Raw genomic sequence first — 26,162 nt, 5'->3', positions numbered from 1 at the left:
TATGTCAGGGATAAATCATGCATGCAAATTGTGCACCAACGTCATGAAATGGGCTACAAATGCAATAAAAACTAAGGTATTCAAAAGCTGAACAAATTAAGAGGGGGTGCCGAAGATGCTCCTCACCTGGGGTGCCATTTGTTCTAGGACTGGCCCTGGGGCCATATGGAAATCATGGAATCATCTGAGAGGGCCATGGATGTTATGTGAACTCTAGGTTAGCATGGTCAAATAACCTTTCTTTATCAATCCTCTGAGACATGCACTCAAAATGTTCCGATTGTTTAGAAGTGGATGGTGCAACTTGTGCTGTGAGATGAGCAGATGCAGCAAATTTAGTGGTATAAGAATTTCCAATGTAACAGAGTTTGCTCATTACATCTTAGCTACTTTATTCCGTCTAAAGTTTATGATGATCACTTTAGCCTCACTCTCTTTTAAATGATGCCATTGTGGACAAATTAAAAGAGAAATGGATATAGGAAGTTCCCTGGCAAAGCATGGTCTGATGAGAGGAAGGAACCAATCAGAATCAATCTTCTGTCTCTGTGTTGTTTCCCTATCTGAGCTATCTTATATGTAGTGTTTATTTGTTAGCTACTAAAAAAAACAGTAATATCAGCCTTGAAGTGTAAATCTTCAATGCAGCCTGTTGGGTGTTAATGGAATTTGTGCATACTTTATCATTTACTTTTCACTAACTTTTAGGACTTGGGAAATTTGCGCTAGCATAGGTACATCAATGCCATTACACTGATGTAACTCTATGATGTAGACACAAAACATCATTGTTAAATTGGTCTAGTACTGTGATAAGTTACATTGATCCAAGCCCCATCCATCTTCCACATGTGCAGTGCATCTACCGTGGCTAGCTACACCAGTGCAAAAAAAAAAAAAAGTATAGATAAGGCCTTGCATCTTACTAACACAGAGACATACATCACCATGCCCTGTATAGGACAGCCAAAACCTCATTAAATGTCAAACTGTAGTAAGGTCCAGTCAATTCAGTTTGCCTTGGAAAACCACTGAACCTTTCAGTCCAAACTTTCAGTAAGCCTCTTAAGTGAATGTTTGCAAGTTCATATATCTGCATACATAAAGTGCCTCATTTGTGCATCTGTATCAATCTGGATGGAATTTGAGGAATGAGCACAGGATACAGGAGGAAAGAGTTTGGAGGAGACACCAGGAAGTCAGTCTGTGTGCATGTGGCTGGAATGCTGACTGCAGTTGCAGATCTCTTTAAAACAATTCTCTTAATAAAAGTGAGTTTAGTTTTACAAGCATCAAGTCTGTTCATGTTATTACCCAGCACAAGGTACATGACACACATAAACAGACATTGGTCGACGTGGAGCAGTAAATGCTCATCTCCCTTCTTGTCTGCATGTTCATCTGCAGGGCACATGCTCACTGTGCACATGCAAATGCGGGTGCTCACCTGTTAAGAGGCCGAGTTCAGGAGGCCAGCTGAAACTTTACGTTCACGATTGCCCAGCTCTTGTAGCTCTTTCAGAGGCACAACTTCCCGTGAGGTCAACAGGAGCTGCATCTACCAGGGACTGCAGGATCTGACCCTGTGTGTGGTGAGCACTTGTGCCATAAATAACTTCAAAAATAAGCAGAACTCCCACATCACAGCTGCATAGCTAAACATCAGATGGTACCATCCACCAGTCACAAATCAGCCCCGACAAATAAAGCTATTACCACCCCAGTATTGGTCTCTCTTCGAGTCATCCTGGCAGCTCTCCATCTAAACTCTGGTTCTTGGAGCTGAGACACACACAGAATTAGAATGGTCACAAAGCCATGCAGAAAAGGCCACCCCCTTGACACTGCTAGTTTCCTAACTGGCAAAAGCCTACTGTAATTACAATACAAGACAAGCAGCAGAGGCAGTTCCTGCCACTGGTTTTCTGAGATGAAAATTATGGCCTGCCTTAACATGACTTTTGACAAGTATTTCACCTGTCCTCCCTCTGTGTTTAAGCCCAGTGCATTTTCAGTGCAGCTGAGAATGTTGGACCTAATTGATAACCCTGAGTGCTAAAAGAGTACAGTGATTGATATTTTTCAAGGTAAATAGGAAACACTTTCTTTCAGGAGATTCTGGTTCTATAGACAGTAATACAACTTTGCATCCTGATGATAGCATTTGAGGCATAGTGTCAGTCCAGGTAAGAGGTTACAAAGTTAGAATAAATCTTTGGAACATGAATCCCATGGCACTACTTTCCTGATTGAGACATGACTGAGTAAAAGACCGCAGTGACATATCTGGAGTTGGTGCAGATCCTGCTTTCCAGAACTTGAGGAATGCAGAGACCATGTAAGTATTTGCCTGGACTCTCTGGCAAAGAATGAATTTAGCCCATAGAACCTGACGCAAAGCCCCTCAAAGTCAACGTCTGTAAACCTCAGTGAGTTTGGGATAAGGCCCACAGTTTGTATAGTTGTTTGAACAGTTAATGTATAGAGTTGGTAGGGAATTTCCAAACTAAATGTTTTTCCTTGAGAAAATGTCAATTCGTCAAAAATGAAACCATTTGCGGGAAAGAGTCGGTTTCAACAAATCTCCCAAGTCAAAAAGAATTTGGATTTTTTTTTAATGATTGAAATGTCTCATTTTGATATTTTTGAAACTACTTGTTTTGTTTTCCAGTTCCAAATCAATTTTTGTTTTGAAATCTCAGTTAATTTATAGTAAAAAAAAATTAAAAATGAAAAAATGAAACATTTTGAAAATATGAAAACAAAATGTTTTGATTGACCCGCTCCATTTTATTTATTATTAGTTTGCAAAACTTTTGGGGATTTTGACTTTTTATCCTGATTTGGGACAGGAAAAAAACCTGAAATCTTGAAAACCATCCTGGTATGGGAAAGACATTTCCCACTGAACTCTATTAATTTCAGTTTGTCCGGGGCCAGAAGTGAGCAGCACTCCATGGGAGGCTCTGTGCTGTACCGAATCTCAAGTCTAACAATAGTTTTTGTAGTTCACAAAACGCAGTAAAAATGTGCAGGAAATAACTCTGAAAATGGAGCATGTTTTCTGCTTTGGCCAGATTCAGCTAATATGTAAACAGAAGTAGTTAAAGACCCAACAGAGGTAACTACACAGCCATACAAGTTCAATAAAATGCACTTTTTATTCTGTATCAATGAAAAAAAATCCACATTTAAATAAAGATGTGTGAAAAAAAAAAAAAAACCCAAAGTTGATCCTCCCTGATGAAGTACAGTTGATTGTGCTGAAACCCATAATCCTTTCGGGTTAGAAACATATGCCTGCTAATGCTTCTAAAGTGACACTCATTTTCCTGTTGTTGAATTTTAGAAAACCAGAAACTTGCTGTAAGTGATCCTATTTTGATCACACATTGTCACTTCATAAATTGACACATTTGTCACAGTTAGTTAAAGCATTCCCACATACTCCCTGTCAACAGTCATGTGATAGGTCAAGGGTGCATCTGCTATTTCTATAAGACGAGTTGACATACAGTTTTCTCTGCAGAAATACAGTCTTTGCCTGACAGAATCTGAGATCATTTTGTAGATTTTGGGTATGGTAACAGAAGTGCATTTTTATTATAGCTGTTTAGTTTGAAATTCTTATTTTCCACTAGTTTTTTACAAGCTTCCCTCTGTCAAAATACAGGTTTAAATTGCTTTTGTAGAAATAATCCTGAAAGGCAGAGGCATTTAAAATCCCCAAATCCCTAATATATTAACAACAGCAAAAAGATATTTTAGGATGTTAAAAAATATCAACAGTAATATTAGTGCCATTATCTGTGTTTGCATTAGGAAGATGTACAAAGAGCAGCAACTAGGAACAAAAGAAAATATTCTACAGGCAGTGTGGGAAAAATACGTTTTCTGTTCTTTGAAGCCGATGGCTGAGACTTGCCCACTTTTAGCATTGATATTTATTGTATACTTATATTTTTCAGAGCGGTGATGGAAAAAATATTTCTGGTACTGCCCAACATCTATATGACAGTTTTACAAGAAGGATTTTAACATCTTGTTGCAATACACACATATTCCAATGCCTTGGCATATCGTAATGCCTTGAAATTTTCAAGCAGAACGATGAATTATAGAGCAGCAAAGGAGGATTGGGTTTATTAAGTGCTAGACTCGACAGAGTGATGGGGTCACAACCCAACAATAAATCAGTAAGCAGCAGGCTTATGGCACACAGCTGACTGCTGCCAGCCACCATGGACCCATGGAAAAAAATGCATCTTGGATGCAAAGCTGCATGCTCAACCCCCTCAGATCACAGCTAGGGGGAGAGTAGCATGTGTGCTTAGCCCTCATGCATAAACCACACTGTTATCTGTCTGTGGTGGGGTAGGGTAGGGTTTTTAATTGGCAAGTGTCAATGTTGTAGTGGATCCAGGCTCAGTTTAGCTTTAATCTGTCATTATAGGGGAATGAGGCTTTTAGGAAAAAAACAGAGCAATATTATTTTTATTATAACTGTAAATATATGTAGATATTAGGGAAATATCCTCCTGCCCCTCAGTCTACTACCTGCATGAAAATGCAACGCAGTGATGTCATAATTACACTGCCCCTGTCAGCAAGTGAAATGCACATTGCTGCAAATATAAGCCCATCCCCACCAAACCAAGCGGGGCCCGTGTTCCAGTGGTGTTTCTCCACATGACGGTCCTCAGGCCACGCACACCTCACCAAGGGAATTTTCTTCTTGGCATTCTAAATATTTACAGTCAAGTGCCTTGTGGAGCCCAACCTTCCATTAGCTTTGCTGTTTTTAAAAGAACGTGGGTGAATTCCTGACTCTACTCAAGTCAATGGCAAAAACCCCCATTGACTGCAGCAGAGCCAGGATTTCATGCCTTGAATCACAGTCGTGGGCAGCTGGATTCTGCCAAGTGCCATGTAATCCACACCCAGTCAGGGCAGCACTCTGTCCCTCTCTGGTGGTGGCTGGGCCACATATAGAGGCTGAGGAGGTTGCTACAGCGCTGGCTGACAGAGCTGGGTCTTTTAGATCCGGCAGTCAAGGGTCATGGAAAATGACAATGATGCTGGTTGGGGACAGAGCTGTGCAAACCCGGAAGTGCTTTAGCAGTATCAGCAGCTTCCCTGCTTTGGGTTGCGTCTCCCTGTGGTGCAGGAGTCCAGGCTGAAATGTAGCTAGTGCCTTCTGTCTACATTATTTGCTTTTTTCCTGGCAGAAATAGTTTTATCCTCCTTGTTATTTTTAAATATGCTTCTTCCCAGGAGATTTTGCATAAAAAAATCTAGAGACTTATTCTAGAGTATTCTAGGCAGCAGTGAATTTTTAACAAGTATTTTGGATGGAGATTACTGGCAGGTTAAACACCAAGAATAAGCCAATAGATCAAAGACCTTCCTCATTAAAAAAATATCCTTTCACTGGTGGGTAGAGCTGATTTTATGATAATGTTATTCACTGTCCCAATCGTCAAAAGCAACCTCTAAATTTCTGCCTGCATTTCACACACAGTGTTTTGTGGATGTAATATCTTGGATTTATTCACATTAGAGATGGGGGATGAACTAAAACCCTGGATCCAAGCAGCCCAGGCCTTGAGGAAGTTCTGATCCAGATCAGAATACTGTGCCTTGGCCCCATCTGTAAATGCCTACTCTAAAGGCCATACAAATTAATGTAAAGACTCCTATTGACTTCAGTGGGTTGTGGATCAGATCCTATGTTATGTAGACAAACCAGTCAGTTAAAGGTCTGAGTGGCCTGTACAAAATGCTGTTTACACATGACAATCCATAGCCAAAAATGTACATACTCAAAATTACGAGCACAAGTTTAGAGGCTACTTTGATCACACAGTAGATCACACAGTCCAATGGTTGGAATTTGCGCAGATTATTATAAAATCTGCAGTAACTGTAGTTGCTAGCAACACACAGGTTCTTTCCGGCATACACAGGAAAACAAATAATTGCCCCATTGCTTACGCCAATGGAACATTATGTCAGCAAGCCTCCTACTTCTACATGATTTCATTTTGAAATCCAAGCACGAAACAGAGGAAACCGTTTTGTTTTTAAAAAAGGAAAATATCCTGGTTTTTATGCTAGGTTTTGTTGTAAATCTATCCTTCAAGAAATGCAAATATTAGCACAATACATGTGTCTGTGTATGTATGCACAAGTGCAGTGATGTGCAGCTACTAAGGTCGCTGAGTAAGGTTTTTTCATGCATAACAGAATAAATAGTTTTGCAAAGTTTAGGAAGCTTGTCAAGGGTCTAATTATCCTATTGATGTGAAGAGAAATTTGGCATATGACCCCTGCCAATACTAACAGAATTTTGGTACATAAACTCCACATGCAGGCATGGGATTTTTAGACATCCAGCATGCGAGCTTTTACTCTCTGTTGTTTGGTTCAAAATATCCTGAACATTCACATCTCCTGTATCCATGCACTATATGCCCCTATGTCTGCTCTATGTACAGCTGTACAGCTGGCTGCCTGCGTTTGTTTGTAATATGGAGACTCATAATTATGCAAAAAATAAGTTTGTGGCCAAGCAACACTTGATGATATAACTGCAGAAGGTGGTAATTAGTTCTGCAGGGACAACTGAGGACTAATTAGGAAGACGAATATGGATGTTGTTTTTTTTAAAGAAACCTTTTCTTTCATAATTTGGACAAGAAACCAGAAATACAAAATCAGATGAAGCCTCAGATTAATTGGACAGCACAGGAGTCCTGAGAATAACATATCTAGTTACTGAGCATAACTGAACTGCTTGATCTTCAAATAAAAATCACCCTGTACACCTCTCCACTGTCCTGAATTAGATAGTAGTGAGTCATGAATATCTTTGAAGTTTGGTGGCACCTTAAAGACTAACAGATTTATTTGGGCATAAGCTTTCGTGGGTAAAAGACACTTCTTCTGATGCATCTCAAGAAGGGGGTTTTTTACCCACGAAAGCTTATTCTCAAATAAATCTGTCAGTCTTTAAGGTGCCACTGGACTCCTCATTGTTTTTGTGGATACAGACTAACACGGCTACCCCTCTAATACATGCATATCTTTGTTCCTTCTTAAGCAATGGCTTAAAAAAGTGGACCCCACGAAATATGCTCTCCTTTTTGGGCATAAAAACTAGTAACAGAGGAAGCCGGCATGATGACTCAGGAAATTCAGCAGAAACCAGGCCCCTGAACAGGAAAGAAACTCAGTGCCCTGGCCTAACAGCAATGGAAATATTGACTGGAGCAAAGCCCCAGGGTTTGCCAGAGGAAATGGAGAGGAACTTTTCAAGCAGCAGACAGCATGAGTATAGAGTGAGGGCTATGGTAAACTTCACTTAAAGTGCAACTGATGGAGGACAACAAATGGAATGACGCTGTCTGGTATAGGATAGAATGAGTTCTGGCATAGTGTCTCACTGGAGTCCCAGTTAGCATACTAGATGACTGGAGTAACCAAAAATTTAAATCTGCGTTATTTCTAAAGGCCTGATGATTATTAAGGAGAGTAAGGTTTGCAGGACTTGATCCTGAAATGGGTTATTGAACAAAACCTTCATTAATGCTGGGTATTGATTTGCACTGTTATTCATGACTCAACATCGGGGACTGGAAGCCTTAAACTCCTAAACCAGCATTTGAGTGAATGTCCCATTTTTGAAAGTGACATTCATGTAGGAGCATAAATCTCATCAAATGTTAATTGCAGTTAGGCTCCTATGGCACTTGGGTGCATTTGAAAATTTTACTTTAGAGTTTTTAAATGTTTGATCTCAATATAAGCCATCTGTGATGCTCCTCCATTCTCCAGTGCTGCAGTTTACTTTAAAAGGGTGGAACAGATTAACAGTGGGATGTCTGTCAGTCTTGACAATATCTATTTAAACCACCGGACATATAAATCAGCCCCCCCACCCCAAAATAATTACAGTGTAAAGAACATATCTGCAAAAATACTGCACATTTAAAACACCTTCTTTACAAAAGTAAGAAACAGGTGCTGTATAAAAAGACAACTTATTTCATCACTCTTTACATTTCAGATTTTGGACTCTCTATATAAAGCTTCTGAACAAGATGGTAAGACAAGTATGTTGTTAATAATGGGAAAACACCTAACAGTTTCGTAATCCATCTGGGGATTTACACTTGAGTAATGATCTGACAAGACTGTGTTTGCAGGTGTAGATGGCTCACAAGTATTGGAATTATATTTGGGTGTTATTTATTGTCTTGGCTGAGTTGTCACTACGTTTTGCATCGTTTTATGCCATAGCTTATTTACAAAACCTGTACTTCTAATTTCAGATTTTAGATAAAATTTACTCACTGGAATTTCATTTCTTGACAGAACAGATGCAAGTTACTAGGTCTGAGCATTTATTACACAACACAGGGAAGGAAAGAAAAATCCTCTTTTAGAAGCGACATATAATTTCTCATTAGAACCTCACCTACAACCCTCTTGTTGTAGCGTGTCTGAATTAGAACGCAAGCTCATTGAGGCAGGGACCCTTTTAATGGTCTGTAAAGTACCACACCCACGCACCGACCGTACATGGCTGTAGAATCAATTCTAAATAACAATCCGAACAGATTGCAGGGTAAACATACCGATGAAAGTTCAGATCATAGGCTCCGACTCTGTGGGTGCTCCAGCCCTGAAGCAGCCCTGGAAAAAAATTAGCGGGTGCTTAGCACCCACCAGCAGCCAAGCTCCCCTTCTCCCCCCAGTGCCTCCCGCCCGGCAGCGGCTTTGCTGATCAACTCCTCCCCCTCCCTCCCAGGGCCTCCTGGACACCGCAGAACAGCTGTTCTGTAGCCTGCAGGCGGTGCTGGGAGGGAGGGGGAGGAGCAGCGACGGGGTGCACTTGGGGGAGGGAAGAGGTGGAGCAGGGGCAGGAAGAAACAGGGTAGAGTGGGGCCTTGGAGGAAGGGGTGGAGTGGGGGTGGGGCTGGGGGTGGAGAAGGGGCGGGAAGAGGCAGGGCAGGGGTGGGGGCTTGGAGGAAGGGGTGGAGTGGGGGCAGGCCTGGGGCAGAGCAGGGTTCGAGCACCCCCGGGGTAGAGAGGAAAGTGGTGCCTATGTTCAGAATTATAAAAGCTTAAAACCCACCACATTCCCAGTTCTTTGGGTTTCGGATATTTTTTCTAAAAGATCTGCTCTAGAAATTATTTTGGGGGAGTTCTCTAGTCCGTGTCATACAGGAGATCCAAGAAGGTGATCACAGTGGTCCCTTCTGGCCTTGGGATCTAAATATTTTCTTCAGTGAAATAATAATATTCTGTATGTGAGACATTCCTGCTTTATTTCTTAAACAGCTTTCTTTTTCACTTAATTCCCTTTCTTCCTTTCTGCTCACTTTTCCTGCTGTCTTCCCAGTTGTATGGCACCACTCCATGGCGCTCTGCAGGAAAGTGTTGCCATCTAGCCAGTTTCCTAGTAAGTTATCCATTATTTAGCTCCAAAGCTCTCTTTTAATTACTTGTTCTCATGGGACGACTCTATGTGTTGGCCTCATTCCACTGTCCCAAATGTCAGTATAACAACACCCAGCTTCTATCTCTCTCTGTAGATCTCAAAGCATTTTACAAAGGAGGGCAATAAAATATCTCATTTTACAGATGGGGAAACTGAGGCACAAAGCCAAGACATGACCAAGCAGCAGAGCCAGGACTAGACCCCAGGCCTCTCAAGCCCCTGGACAGAGTCCAATCGACCAGGTATCCCACATATAGGTTATAAAACCAAACGACACCCCACAAATCTCAGTCTGTACCCCACACCAACCCATAGCCTGCCATCTTCCCATTTTTTTCTATGCCATCATCACTTGATGCGTGTGTCTAATTCAATTTAAAAGCCCCTCCTGGCAGGGAGCTGGTTGATTTTTACACGCCACAAACACCTATGTGTCATATGAATCATATACAGCAAAGGGCCTCTGTAGGTATGTCTACACTACATTAAACCTCCCCACCCCTGGCCCCGAACCGCAGGGCCCAGGTCAGCTGACTCAGGCTCACAGGGCTCAGGCTGTGGGGCTATAAAATTGCAGTGTAGACGCTCAGACTCGGGATAAGAGACCCTCCCTCTTGCAGGATCTCAGCGCCCGGGCTCCAGCCAAATGTTTACACTGTAATTTTGTAGTCTCGCAGCTCAAGCCCCGAGACTCTGAGTCAGCTGGCCCAAGCTAGCTACAGCCATACCGCAGGGTTTTACTGCAGTGTAAACACACTCCGTGAGGTCACAAAACTCCCCGCAAAAATGTTGAAATTTTTTTTTAGAGAATTTTAAAGAAACCTGTGAGTGGGAAGTAGGCCACCACAATACCATGCCACAGATTTAAGGTCAAATTTTCAAAACTGATCCATAAGTGACGTAGGAGCCTACGGCTTTGTCTAACAGACCAATGTGGTACCATTTTAACTATCCCCATGCAGGTAAAGCAGTACAGCCCCCTTGTAGGGACACAGTTATACCTGTATCAATGTGCTTCTGTATAGGAAGGGGAATACGCGATACTAGCGTACTCCATTATCCCGGTCCAACTGCATCTCCTATTTAGTAACGAATCATGCCCATATCCAACCTAGTTATGCTGGTGCAAAAACCATGTGTGGATGAGGCCCAGATCCCATTTCCAAACATGACTGAGGCCCAGTCGCCCAGATCTACCAATGTAGTTAGGCACCGAACACCCACAGATTTACATGGGAGTTAGGCGCCTAAATGCCTTTGAGAATCTGTGCCTGAGGCACTTAGTAGCCTATGGGTTCATCTAAACAGAAACAATGAGCTGCAGTGGCATGTCTCAGAGTCAGGGTCTACAGCTTTGGGCTTGTACTTGGGTGCTCAAAATAGCTGGGCATGAGCTGGGCTCTGAAACCCACCTCCTTCCTCAGGCTTCGGAGCCCGAGCTCCAGCCTGAACATCAACATGGCGATTCCTAGTGCTGTAGCATGAGCCCTGTGAGCCTGTCTGTAGATCCGGGCCCTCAGACTTGGTGCTCCAGAGGGGCAAGCAGGGGGAAGAGGGGTTGCCATGTAGACAAGAGGGTTTGCCATTTAGCCAAGAGGGTAAGAGGGTAAGCCTCTAACCCCTCACTAGGTTGTGTCAGAAGGTCCACCAATAGTTGGCAAATACGTTTACCACATTCTCACCGAGCCCTTGCTGAACGGTTGTATCATTTGAGTATGCAATCTAGCCTGCAATATACTGTCCCACTGCAGTACACAAGGCCATTGGTCTTTATTGCTGAACACTCACCACGGCTAGTGATTTGATTCACCCACCATGCTTTAGGGGTCTCCAAGCTGTTGTGTGTTCTGTCTTTGCATCTGTTTTATCAACAAAATATTCTTTGATTAAAAGAACTCACTAGTTTTTTCTTCTAGAACGAATGCGGACTGTTTCATCTATTATTAAATGCCCTACGATAGTCCGCTGGACAACTTGTGCTTGATTATGAAACATTCTGATCCGCATGGAAGATTAAAACAATCTCAAAATTAGAAATCTCATTTGTTACTTGCATCAAAAATTAAATGTCGAAATTATCTAGAACAAAGTTATCTGCAGGCATGTGATTTAGTTGGGGTTGGTCCTGCTTTGAGCAGGGGGTTGGACTAGAAGACCTCCTGAGGTCTCTTCCAACCCTAATCTTCTATGATTCTGTGTGGAAACCCAGACCCCTAATCCTGCAATTGGGTCAGCTTCTGCAGACCCTTCACCCCCACCAAAGTCAGTGTGCTCTGTATAGGTCTACGTAAAGGGCCAGGGCCAGTCAGTCAGAATTACATAGACAAGTGCTCTGCTCCCTGCCCTGAACTCCCAGAGAGTAAGGATTTCGGGATAGTTTCAGAAAAGACAAGAAAAATACAATCTACCTCTTTCCAGTCCTCAAAGGTACAGAGCACTCTCTGCTCACACTGACTTGAATGGGAGACGGAAAGCTCACTACCTTGCAGATTTGGGTCTTTATATGAGAAGCCCAGCACCCCCATTTCTCAAATACCCTAATAAAAGTATCCTGGCATCAGGATTCTGAAGCGCTATAGAAGGGTCTGAGGGCCTCACAGCGGAGTATTTATTTATTCAAGAGACTAAGTGTGGTTCTGCACTGAAAACCAATTGTAAAATGGCATGGTTGGCATTACTGATCCAATTTTTTTTGCTTTAAACAGTTTTCTTATGGAAAATGCTGTTTCAACAAAGGAAATGTTTGTGTGTGAAATCCTATTTTGATGACATTTCGCTTAGGAAAAAATTGGAAAAAACATTTTTAAAATGTTGAAAGATCCCCTTTTTCCACACTTTTGGAATGGAAAGTTTCAATTTTTCATTTCAAAATGACTTTATCCAAACAAAACATTTCAATTAACCCAAATTTTGCAAAAAAATTTCAAAATTTTGGCTTTTAATTCCGATTCCTTTGTTCAAAATCTCCAAAATTTTTCATGGGAATTTTTCATGGTTTTCCAACCAGCTTTAATTGAGGAGCTTCATATTTATGGTGACTTGATGATTTCTAGTTCAACTGTGCTCAGTTTACAAACAATGAAATGTTATTTTTCCAACGGTCAGCTCTGCAAACTCAGCCTGGGATCCGAAAAATAATCTGTATTCTTTCAGCCTCATGCATTTTCACCAGAGTAAAGACTTTTGTAGGCCAAAATCAACCTACAGTTCAGACCCGTTGCTTTCAATGAAGTTGGAACTGAGGGATGAATTTGGATCTATAATCGGAATTTCGCTCCAACATGCTCATTCAGGAGATGATCCTTTCTCATTTATGCCAAAGGGAGGTTTGCCATTGACTTCAATGAGAATAAGAGCCAACTCTTATAGCTGTGTTGGCTTTGCTGTGCTAACAGGAAGAAAACACAGCAAAAGCATATTTTTGCCACACAAGTAAATCAGTTATACCCTAATCCCCAGCCCTCTCTGAAGAAAGAAAACTTTCACAAATCAGAAATTAGAACAGTCAGGCAATATTTAGCTACTTAAGCTTCCATGGTTTAATTACTCAGAGTTTTTGAGCTTGATGTAATTCTACAGTTTTGCTCAAATTATGTCTATAATATTATGCAAAAATATTATTAAAGGTGTTTCATTTGTGTTGGAAAGTGAATATATACACTTTTTCCTGACAGGTGTCTTGTCCAGAAAATAAAATCCACTTATGTGTTTGTAAAGCGCTTTGAACACATAAAGCGCTACGTAAGTGCTAAGAATTATCGCTCTTACGATTATGCAGCAGGAGCATTTGTATTTTTACACATATCTCAGAAATAATCTTAACGCATGCAACTGAATGCTCCCGATATGTCTACTAGAGTGCTGATTCAGGCATCAGAGGATTTTTTGTTTGTTTGTTAAAGTAGGTTTCACTTCAAATCAAGTTTGATTTGGATCATTAGATCACTGTATTGCTCTGCTTGGAAAATTAGAGTGATATTTACAGGGTTCATGAAACTCATGCTTCCTTAATGAAAAGAGTATACCTCATTCAACATCACCATCAGCCACATCATGCAAACAAAGGAACAAGGGGACTGGAAAACAAGATAAATGACCCTTTCGGTAGCTACTTCATGAAACAACATGTAATGCATTGTTCATTTATAGTCAAAAATGTATGGGCCAAATTTTCCAGATGGTAACCACAAAGGCTGTGCCTGCAAAATGTGCCTGCAAACACACCTTTGAGCTGCAAATGGAGACTGGAGTATCCAATTTGCATGCCCCAGTTATTGTAAGAATAGCCACTGCAATCCCGTTGAAAATTTGGCTCTGTATGCATTGCCTCATACAGGATATGAATGGATTCAGTGGATCTTTGTGATGATATAGGAGTACCATCGGGGTGCCGGAGCAATTTTTATTGTGGGGGTGCTAAGAACCATTGACCCATTGTAAACCCTGTATATGATGGAAACCACTTCAAGCCAGCCCCTAGTTCCAGCACCTATGAATATCAGAGTAAGAGCAGCACAGGGACAAGAATTGACACTGAACCTGGAAAAACCTTGTATGTTCCATGAACTTACTAGTTTATAGTATGCATAGCTTTTAGCCAGTATGCGTTTTTAACCAGTATAGTTGTACCTGAACTGTAATCGATACAGTTATCTCAAAAATTTTTCAAGGTCAGTTTAGTTTAGTTACATGTTCTCTCACTGTAAAGCCGCATGAAGTTACACCTAATTTAAAGAGTGTAAAAAAAATCCTCTTACATGCCATGCAGTTCTGGTTAACGTTAGTTACAGAGAAAGAACTAAATCCCCCACAAAGGCAAAGAAATTCACAGTTAAGGCTAAAGCTTCCTAACACATCCTGTTATACCCTGCAGAATAACACAGAGGCATATTCCCCTCCTGTTTCATTCATGTAACTTCCTGTTAATATGGAACGGGAGTTATGTGCACATGGGTCAAAGTCCTGTCCCCTGTACAGTCTGAATAATTAGGCTATTCACTGGGAGGTTCAGGGGGGATGAAAGGGCAAGAATCCTCTTTTCTAGGCAAATAGGCGCTACACCCATGGGGGTGCCTTCCCCCACCGTGGAAGTGGCCAGCGATTGGCATAGTCACAGCTCACCTGGATCTACCCCTGGGGCATTCCTCTCCCAACCTCACCCTCTGTGCTGAAGTGCAGGGAGCCACAGCTGAGTTGTGCACCACAACATGCAGGGGGCTGCCGAAATTTTGCCCTGGCTCCCAGAATTGCCATTCAGGCCGTGCAGCAAAACCATAGAATCCTAGAATATCAGGGTTGGAAGGGCCCTCAGGAGGTCGTCTAGTCCCACCCCCTGCTCAAAGCAGGACCAATCCCCAATTTTTGCCCCAGTTCCCTAAATGGCCCCCTCAAGGATTGAACTCACAACCCTGGGTTTAGCAGGCCAATGCTCAAACCACTGAGCTATGCCTCCCCCCCACATTGGTTCCACTGCAATGGAGGAGAGGGGAGATGTGGAGAATATAACACCTGGCAAGTTTGCTACTACCAACCACAGTCCTGTAACATGTGCAGCAGCTAGGAACATTGGAGAGAGATCCAGGAAAATTAATTGTTGTGTATAGGCTTTAACCAGAGATTAAAGTCACACACTTAAACCTGTAAACTTACCACTTAAGATGTATCCACAAAATGCATGCTGCATATGTAGCCCCCACACCTCTGTGGACACATAAGGGCTTAAATCCCTAAGTCTGGCCTCCCTTTCTCCAAGTGCAACTTGTATCCCCAAAATGAACTGTGGTTGCCCCATGTATCTCCAGCTACCTCATTTGTACCTGCAGTAGAACAGCAGATGCAAAAATGCAGCCACAAAAAGGAAGTATGTGACGGAGCAGAGTGAGCGGGCCGCGTAGGCACCAGGCTTTGAAAATAATTGTCCACAATTGTTGTTGAAGTGGCATCTCACCCTCCCCCATCAACACACCTTGTGAATTTCCTGAAGGAGGGGGCTTGAGGGGAAAAAAGAAAAGAAAGAAAATTGTGTCCTAAAAGCCTATGAGAATTGACACAACAGCCGCAATGACGTCTTTGGCTTTGTTCTGGTCTTTTGTGGAATTACGTATTTCAATTTGATATTAAGAGGCATGTTCACCCTGGGATGAAAGTTTGTAACTTCCACTGCTATAAATGATTCCGTTTGCACAGGGGAACTATTTTGGGTTTGTTTGTTTTTTAGTTACCTGATAAAAAGCAATGGCTCTGATCGTCTAACTGGTGAGGATGCGTACTAATTATGGAAACTGATGTATTTTACCGGACTGATTGTAAAAGCTTTTTGTGCAAATTTGTATTTGCTATAGGCACTTTTTAGAAAGTGGGATTATGACACAGGAGGCCATAAAGCGTGTTACTGAACTCCTCCGTTGGAGTCAGTATGGTCCATTGGGTCAGCCTAGCATGGTCTAAAACCCCTATGGGCACTGTTGTTGAAAAAAGCACCCTCACAAGCAGCATTTGCCCTGATCCGCAGCTGGTGTAAATTGGTGTGGCTCCGTTACAGTCAATGGACCTGTGTCAATTTCGGACAGCAGTGGATCAGGCCCAAGTAGATTTTAAAGTCTTGCTCGTGTGGGAGATCCATCTTTTCAAACTCCTGTAGCGAGCTGAGTAAAGTTCACCCATGGCAGACAGTGCCGGCGTAAGCACCCTTCCTCACTAATGCTACGCACTGGCAATGCATGACTGTGACGCTGTATGCTAAGCAATCGCACAAACGGCATGTGGGCTCTCGGTGTGTTGCTCACCAGCTGCATGGAGGGCGCTGATGGGCTATGGTAAGGGGTTGTAGGATCAAATGTACAACTGGCATGCAGGGGCTGCAGTCCTGCAGCTTCAGCCTGATCCAAAGTCCACTGAAGTCAAGGTTAAGTTCAACAGCATTTGTATCAGGCACCCAGTCCTCAGATGGGGTTGGATTTCCTCTCCCCAGCTTTCCCACGCCTCTTCCTCCCACAGTCGTATTACCCTGGCTCAATGTGGGTGAAGTGAATGTCTCCCTTAGTGAATATACAGCCTGATCTCTCTCTCTCCCCCCCCTCCCCGCCACTGGCAATTTTAGAGTTACAAACATCGTTTTAAAAAGGAGGAAGAATTAACACAACCATTTAACATCAGGCTTTGGACACCACTTGTTACAACCTCCCAATGAGTTGAGCCTAGATTTCCCTCTCTCTCACTGAGACCTTTTGTGTGATGTCTCAGCCAGGAGCAATTTTTTGGAAGCTGCCATCAACCCTTGAAAAAACTGAGTTTCTAATAAAGACATTGAGGTTGTGTCTACACTGCAGTTAGACACCCGTGGCTGACCTGGGCCAGCTGACTCTGGCTTGTGGGGCTCGGGCTAAGGGGCTGTTTAACTGCAGTGTAGATGTCTGGGCTCTGACTGGAGCTTGGGCTTTAGGACCCTGCAAGGTGGGAGGTCTCAGAACTTGGGCTGCAGCCCAAACCTAAAGGTCTACACTGCAATTAAACAGCCTCTTAGCCTGCATTCTGTGAGCCCTAGTCAGCTGGCATGGGCCAGCTGCAGGTGTCTAACTGCAGTGTACACATACCCTGACAGACTCAGACACTGTAGCCAAATACTGGTACAAAAATCGACATAAGGTTATTCTGACAGGAAGCTTTCAAGTAATAGTTTCTGCCCTCCCACACGCAAAAAGAAATACAGGGCGTGTGTGTGAGATGTTTTGTTTTGCTATTTTGTACATAATATTTCATTATTATTGTTTCTTATGTATAATGTTGAGAGGAGGAGGGCAGCTGAGATAAAATGCATTTGCATGCAGAACACCCCCAGTGATAATTTCCAACATTTTAGACTGTCACCTACTGTCCCTTTAAATTCAGTTGACTCCTCCACTTCCTTTGTAGGAAACACAAATCTATCACTAGATATACATTATAACACAATGGAACGATACCAGGAAGTGATTCTAATAGAAGACTGAGCATGCCTTCGGCCTCATGTTAATCTACTGTTTAACTCAGCAGAGAGGACAGTGAGGAAAGAAATGCTCAATTCACCCAGCCCGAGATTAAAACTGTCATGGCAATATTGGCAGGTTGGACACTGATTCTTTAAATAGTAACATTGCCTTTGTTAAACAAAAGTAATCCTTTTATTACATAATAGAGATTATAAATAAATGTAAAGTGTGCATGCAGTCAACTGCATATTATACAAGCAATATCTACGTTAATAATTGTTTTCTTTGGCAGGCCAGAATCCAGCTGGACATGCAATATTTACATATCAAAATCCTTGTTGTGTTCAAGTCATATTGGATGCAAGTGAAAATATATATGTATATATATTTACTGTATACACACACACACATATATATATGTATACAGGCATATATACACAATTACATATATACTGTATACATATATACACATAGGTATATGTTAAAAGTGGATTTCATCTTTTTCTGATTCAGGTGATGCAGGCCTTGAAACACTAAAAATATCTTGACAAGGTATTTGGGGGGGCAACTCGGGTGATAAATGGGACTTGGGGGAAGAGGTCTGGGACACGTTCTTTTCAGACAATATTTTTAAAATCTCTGCCACCTGTTTCTCAAGGGCAGTCATCCTGCTGCTTAGCAACTGGATATCCTCTTTGAGTTCGTGTTTGACTTCCTGTAGTGTGGTTTGTAAGGCCTGCTCAGGAATGGGATAAAATGGGTGTTTTGCATCAGCTTGGATAGGGCTGTGTTCCAGGGGGCTGCGAGTCTCACCAGCTTTATCCAAACGAAGGTCACTTTTTGTTATTCCACTGTCACAAGAGTCTGTTTTCCTCAGTGGATTTTTAGTTACACTGTTCTCTGAGTCATTGCACTTGGGGTCGTCGGACAATAGCCCCATTGACTCAGCCTTTGTGACATTATTCCAGTCTTCCTTTTTCTCCTCTGGGGCTCCCATATTGTTCTTAAGTCGAAGCCACCCTTTCCCATTCCCATTCTTCATCCTGATGGGACTGTTAACTTTGAGACATTTTTCAGGGTTGCCATTTGGCTTAAGTTCCATTGTGTCCCTGTTGTTCTGCTTGATTGTGTCACTGGTTTTCACATAAGCCAGGGATGTTTGAATGGGTGTGATCTGAGACACAGTGACCACACTTGTGCCAGTGATGGAGGCCCCATTCTGCATGGTACGGCTCTCCACTTGAAGCTGGTTCCTCTCTGGGTCGATGTGTGTTGTGCCTTGATTCCGCATCTCCTTCTGCTGCTTGAACTTCTGAAAGAGCTTTCTCACGGGGTGGTCCACAGGGATGCTCAGGGTCACTTCATTCTTCTGGCGCAGGCGCTCCTCTTCTTCCTTCTTGACATCGCTGATTTTTCGGAAAATGATCTGTGAGGGATAAACCCAAAACACGGTGAGAAGACAATGGATTTTGAACACCAAACTATGGCTAATGTAATTCGAAGATGTAGAAACAACACAGTGCTGATCAGAAAAGTCTATGCCCTGAACAGCTTCCGGTTTAATTTAAGACAAGTGGGTGTAACAAAACAAACAAACAAACAAACCAATAAGGGAAGACGCATGGGATAATGAGGGTAAAAGAGACAGGAATATAGGGTTACACAGATGACAATTCCTCAGTTTGGATGTGTCAAGTAATTCAAAAGTGAGAGTTTTTAAAGACTAATGTAATGCAGTTTATTACAATATCATACCTGGTGCTTAATTTGTAATGATAGAGGTGCCAGGGCTCAAGCAAGTAGGTGCCAGAGCTCCAGCAATATTTTTACTTTCATAACTGAGGTGGCAAGTCCTGGCAAAAATTAAGCACTGATCATACCACAAGCTTCTCTGGGAGAATGAGCCCAAGGCTCAAGCTCAGGAATTGGTTTGGAACTAAACCATACAATGACCTGATTAACTGGTCTTTATGTGGTATGTTAGGAGAAAACAGGATTTCTGTAAACAGAGCTAAACAGAAGCTGCATAAGAACTAGAATGTGGATAGACTGGTAGTGGGTAATCGCAGGAGAAAGTGGGAGGCAAATGAAGGTGGCCTAAGCTAAGAAAGAATCAAGGATGTCATGAGTGAGGTCAGGAGAACTGTTGTGAATCAGTAGCAATCAAGGAACAGACCTAGTCACAGAAAGGGAGTCATAGACACAAAACGGGGCACATCTAAAGCAGATTTAGTCACAGAATGGCAGAACGGGCGTGAAGGATGAGATGGATGAAATTTATTGCATTTGCTTATGCAAGGTGATTGAGAGGCATGTGCCCTTAAAGGCATTGAACTGAACAAGCCAGGGTAATGTTACAAACCAGCCTGCTAAACAAAACATTCCAAAGGGTGAGACTGATCAGAGCCCAGTGCTTTTTGTTAAAATGTCTCAGTCCCATTTTGCTAGTTTGGGTTTCTTTCTTTTTTTTGGAATAAGCGATTGCAAGGCAGGACAGGAAAACTCCCTTGCACCATAGTCTGTGGTGTGAATGATTAGTGGGGCCCACGCGTCAATCAAATGTCTCAGTACGTCCACTTTAAAACAGATTTTGGGTGCACAGTTGATTCCACTTTTTCACAAAGTAAAACTCAGTCTTTTATGTTTATGACAATATATTATTTGTATTGAGTATCATGGACCAGGGCGCTAGTGTGCTGGGTGCTGTACAAACACAGAACTAGAAGACAGTCAATGCTCCCAAAGAGCTTGCAATCTAAGCATAAGACGAGACAGATGGATACAGACAGAGAGACAGGGGAATACAAGAAAACAGTGAAACAAGGTGGCATGATAGGGAGTGATTACAGCACCGCCAGCGGCCATAATAATAAATCATAGTAATACGTGTCCGTAATTAAATATTTTAAAAATATATACTTCCAAGAGCTGTCTGTATATGCAAACACATATTTCTTTTCAAGCCTCACATAAAATGAAACCTTCTTAATTGCATTGGCTTGAATGGAGTTACAGTAGGGAGGAATTTAGCTCACTGAGATAATCTGAAATCAACACGGACATCAAAGCTCCCACGGCTTCCTCACAGAAACCTTTCAAATACAGTAAATATATTCTTGTGGGCCACTAGAAGATGCAGCTGCTTATAATAATGTAGAAAGTTAACACGTTTATTATAAGCCCAGTTTAAAAGGCATGGACTCCTGGAAGAGGCTTTCATCTGACTCATCTGATCTAAATGCAATACATTCATATCTTCATTTAGAAGCTGCCCTTGATTAGCGCCTGCCCTCTTGCAATAGTAACACCTGTATCATGCAAGCCACAGAGGACAGAAAATACATTTAATAGAAGGTGCCTTTGATTAAAGAGGGAATTAATTACATTTAATTGAAGCCACAGTCTCTAAATGAAGATACAGAGGTTTGTTATTTTTTCCACGGGAGATCTTCTACTTAGGCAGAGCATATGCATATCTCTCTGACCACAGAACATTGAACATGCACAGCTGGTGTACCAAGCCCAGTGGTTGACTGGTAAGGTATTCACATGGGTGGTTCACAAAGATGTCAAAGGTTTCCTTCCCCATCCCTGCTAGACTGTAACAGTTATGCCACGGCTTTGTTTATGGGCAGGTCCCAGGAGGAGGACTGTAGAGACTATGTCTTGTGCAGACACAGTCCCTCTCTGGGCTTGTAGGAAGGTTTTAGAATAAAAAGGGTTAAGGTTAGTTTAGCTTGGGTAAGAAAATATATCAGCTTATTAACTTGTGTACAAATGTAGGCAGCTAAGCAAGTGTAATAAGTCCTTGCGAAAAAATAGATTCAAAAATGTAAATAAAATGTAACAGCAAGCAAGACAGGTCGGGAGAGGATGCTAAGCTTAAAATATGCCTGATAAAAAAAAGAAGGGCTTCTAAACTGGTTTTAATAGACAAAGGAAAGTTGTGTTGTGGTGTAATAAGCTTATAGTAACCTCTAACAGGCCAGTCTTATTTTCAAATTTGGGCCTATGTGAGACGATAAAATACCAGGTGTAGCCATCCATACCTTTAAAATAATCTAAAAGGAAGAGGACCAACAGCCATATCTTGTTTTAGCCAAGGCCAAGAAAAGGCCAAGAAAGGGGGCAAACCTGAACTGACCAAAACCTGGCTTTCACCTCAAATAATAATTGTCAATATAACATCACTTGTCTATTATACTGTATAAGAGAGTCAGGCTTGCTAAAGATAGTTATCACATCCTACCTGATCATACTGGAACCAGCCAGGATAAGTGGGTTGCCCCAAGGATGGATCTTTTCAAAAGTCTCTTGATCAAACACTTAGGAATGTTTGTTACTGTATGGCTGTATTAATTGCTTATTACTTAGAGGTTTAGATGTGTTAAGAGAAATTGCATACATATCATTTGGCCTTTGGATTTAATAAAGGAATATACCATGAAATCAGTGTTCGCTGGTACCCTGTATTACCAATATCTATAACAACAATTCCAGAAGAGCTTCTCTGTGAACATGGAAGATGAGCAAGCTGCTCATCCACAGCTAGCCCTGCTGTGTGGTTTGTGCAAGGGCAAATTGAAATCACAACCCCATCTTTCCATCCTGTCCTTCTCTGATCCTTTTCAGCATCTTGCTCTGCAGTCGTGAGCAACCCCCAAGTTCCCAAGGACTGCTACTGCAGGAGCCCTGGCACAGCTACACAAGCAAGGGCTCTCCCATTCCTGCCAAAGGCATGAGTTTTTAGGACTCACTCTACATGCAGGGCATTACAGGGTGCAGCTTCTACTGGGTATTACTGCACAGGGACAACCTGGAGTCATAGGAACGGACTGTTAAAACTTCCCCTATGCAGCTGCAAAGGTAGATTAGTGACAAGAATGAATCAGAGGAAAGTGACGTCTTTCTCTTCATCACCCATTACTAACAGAACACAAACAATATTGACCATGGTCCTGTTTTTAACTGAGATTGATTTCTCTTCCTCCCCGCAGGACCAAACACTCACAATTCACCCAACACTAAACACACCCTGTTCTCATTCTACTCAGATTTTTTTAATTCTCCTTTTTATCTCCCAAGTACAAAAGGAATCTGGCCAGTGGTTAACTTTAAACACAGAACAGGATTCAACATGAATTCAACACCCAAAAGACCAACTACCTGATTTAACGGAGTCCATACCTTACCCTCCCCAAGTGGACCCTTCAAAGCTCCAGAAAATTAATGCTCTTCTCTACTTAATATATGGGAGGCATCTTTCAAGAACAGCTTATTCATGTGGATATTAGATATGGGCAACACTGAGACACGTGGGTTTGGGTTCTGTCTTTCTAGGTGACCTTCACCACAGTCTCTGAACCCCTAGTTAGTACAATGTTTGGTGAACCAAAGTTATTCGTGCTCCAGAGATGAGCTGCTCCAGCCTGGTAAGGTATGACATGTGACATATGAGTGACAAAGCAATTCAGCTAATGTTTGGGTGTGTGGCAGACTTTAGTATGCCATCTTTATTAGCTTTCAGGTCTTTAGGGGAAAGATGGTCCAGGGCTTTGGTTGCTAGCTCAGGACTCAGGAGACCTAAGCTCAATTCCCTGCCCCAAACTTCCTGTGTGACCTAGGGCAAGTCACTTAGGGCCAGATTGTTAAAAGTATTTGGGCACCTAATTCCCATTGATTAGTCTCTCTGTACCTCAGTTCCTCATCTGAAAAATGGGGATAATAAATAGTACTTCCTTACCCCACAGGGGTGTTGTGAGGCTCGACAGACAGATAAACAGATTCCCCAGACTGGATCACTTTGTCCTAGTGGAAATGTGACTGCTGTAACTGGGAATAAACTGATGATTATGCACACAATTTTCATCAGATTTTAATCGTACTGAGGAAGGAAATACTGATAACTTGCTCATGCAGGACAAGATTCTGAGCTGGGCTCTAATACTAGGAGGAAGAGGTAGTGGCTGGAGCTCCTAGGAGGGAATTCTGGATAAGTCAGACAGAATACCCACAAAGCTCCACACTCCAGAGCAGTAACCACTCTTGGACACTCACTGAGCTGTCCATTCTGCCTCCACCCAACAAAGGAGGCACAGTCCATAGACCCGCCTTCACCCAGTCCCTTTCAGGGATCTAGAACGCACACCAGCACCAGCTGGGACCAAGGCTTCGCTCATCAAGATTCTGGCCAACTCTGGGGGAGAGATAAGGGGAGCTCCTTGCACTTTCTATGGTCAGTAAAAGCAGCAAAGAGTCCTGTGGCACCTTATAGACTAACAGACATATTGGAGCATAAGCTTTCGTGGGATGCATGTAGTGGAAATTTCCAGAGGCAGGTATCAATATGCAAGCAAGAATCAAGCAAGGGATAACAAGGTTAGTTCAATCAGGGAGGATGAGGCCCTCTTCTAGCAGTGGAGGTGTGAACACCAAGGGAGGAGAAACTGCTTTTGTTGTTGGCGAGCCAGTCACAGTCTTTGTTTAAATCCTGAGCTGACGGTGTTAAATTAGCAAATGAACTGAAGCTCCGCAGTTTCTCTTTGAAGTCTGGTCCTATGGTCAGTGTAAGTGAGACAGATCTAGGACACAATAGCATATTCCTGACATGTGTAGTGTGTATATGTAGATGTCATAGGCCCCCAGAGCAGAATAGCTTATCCCTGCACTGATTAGACTGCGTGCGAGCAGGCAACATGCATTTAGTAAAGAATAACATTCCTGACTCGTGCAGACTGTGTGTTATATGTATCTAGAAGAGAAGAGCGCGTTTCTGGCAAGTCTGGTGTTTGTGTGATGCGTGTCTAAAATATTGCAGCCTGGTTCTGATGTATGCAGTGCAAGGAATGTGCATCTAGAACCAAATACTGTAGCATGTTTCAGCTCTCTTTTGTTTGTACCTACTTATACCTTTAGAATGTAAGTTCTTTGAAGCAGGAACAGTTCAACACAGTTCATCTCCTGGCCCAGACCATGTACATGTTGGGAACTATATATTGTTATTTCTAGGCAAGGTGTTTAATAGGGATAGGCCTTGAACACAGAACTGCAGGCCATATGCTCAGTAGATGTCAACTGGCACGGCTACATAGACTTCAATGGAGTTATGCCAGTTTATATCACCTGAGGACCTGGCTTAGCATGTTTCTGACACACGCAGTGTATGTGGGAGGAAAGACAGATTTCATCACAGTTATGGCATGTGCAGGGTGCACAGGGTAGGTGTCAAGCTAATTCACACCTTCTTTCCCCCCAAATATTTAGGCTCTTTCATTCTAGTCATAGCAAGATTAGCATTGGCATGAACTTTTTCTTATTTCTCCATTTCAGGGTGGTGTTGTCTATCCAAGCTACGGCGGCTATTGTCTCTGGGATCACTGTTATTCTCAATCGCAAGGATGTGGTACATGACTGGAAATTAAAATGAATATAAATCAAAGCCCGTCCGCAATTTTTCAAAGAATATACAAGAATTACCTAAAGGGGCCACAACACTGTTGGTCAGGCAGCATGTAAAAGAAGGTGTATCTGTGTCTGTGTGATTGTGGTGCAGGGGGTGTGAGAGTGAGAAAGAGAGAAAAAGAAAAGGTTGGAGCTGGGAAAAAACGTCCTGTGTTCTCCTTCCCCCCCACTTGAAATCAGCTGTGAGGAAACGCCCCAGTAATGCTATCCTTTGAAAAACACTGGCTTTTAAAATGCTCTCAGACACTGTGTTATCCTGTTATTTTTTAAATGGAGATTGAGTTAAGCGAATCTCTCCCATCACCAATCCATTTTAGATATTAAATTTGCTCAGTTAGGCAAAAGGAAAAACGAAGGCAGCATCACTTTTCAAGCAGGTACTCAGCATGCTTACTGAAATTCCTACTTCCTAAAAAGAGAAATCTGCTGAGAATACTGAAAGGAGATATGTTAAAGGCATATTTATAGAGTGTTTTTTTACCCACAAAGGATCCTAAATTGCTTTACAAATATTAAACTGATGTATGAACTCTGCTACATAGACAAATCACTTCATCCATTGCTGAAATGCAGCCAGCTCTGGGGTGAAATGTAGCATCTGTATAAATAGTTCACAACAGACTAACAATGTAAGCTAGGAAACTAAATATACTTTAGCTATGTGGAAGAGCAGGGAGAATGATAGGTAAGGAAAATAAAATGATCTGAGCGGCAGTTTGGCCAGGACGCCAGAGTTAATTCTTTGAGAAGTGCCACAAGATTTAGAAGGACTACACTTAATCAAGACTTTGGGTTTACATAAAATCCAAAACAGCCCTGCCAACTGGGCATTCATTCAGTATTAACTCAGAGGAAAGAATGCAATCTACTAAATCATCCACACTATTTCCTGCAACAAGCAGGAATTATTTGAGGTCTCCCATCCAACTATCACACTGGTCCAACCCTGCTTATTGTGTGAAATCTGATGAAATCATGGCACAAAGTGATATGCCGGTAGGTCATAGCTTTTCATTATAAGAAAAGCTGCTGTATAGATAGGCCACAGTTAACATCTTCTGTGGCTGCACACATACAGGCAAAGTCTTGTTTAACATCATTCCTCTTGTACGGACCTATGTGTTTTTCAACCTGTCACCCTTTAAAAGATAACGGCCCTGAGGGAAAATTACAGATCTAGATTTTCACCAACTATTTAACAGAGTTCCATGCCAGAGTTTAGGGCAGGG

The 26,162-nt window shown here is 42.2% G+C and overlaps 1 protein-coding gene across 1 annotated transcript in view; it reads right to left on the bottom strand.

Annotated features, from left to right (window-relative positions):
- Positions 1 to 3,142: 3,142 nt before the first annotated feature.
- KCNH5 (potassium voltage-gated channel subfamily H member 5) overlaps positions 3,143 to 26,162 on the bottom strand; it is a 246,928-nt gene continuing 223,908 nt past the window's right edge. Inside the window, exon 11 of the mRNA XM_048854484.2 lies at positions 3,143 to 18,898. Coding sequence (XP_048710441.1) covers positions 17,954 to 18,898 — 945 coding nt within the window. The 3' untranslated portion in view covers positions 3,143 to 17,953. The remainder of the gene's footprint in view (positions 18,899 to 26,162) is intronic.

Source organism: Caretta caretta, chromosome 6 (assembly GCF_965140235.1).
Source record: "Caretta caretta isolate rCarCar2 chromosome 6, rCarCar1.hap1, whole genome shotgun sequence".
NCBI lineage: Eukaryota > Metazoa > Chordata > Testudines > Cheloniidae > Caretta > Caretta caretta.
Note: the sequence above shows the minus strand (reverse complement) of the source record. Positions and strands in the feature narration are given on the sequence as shown.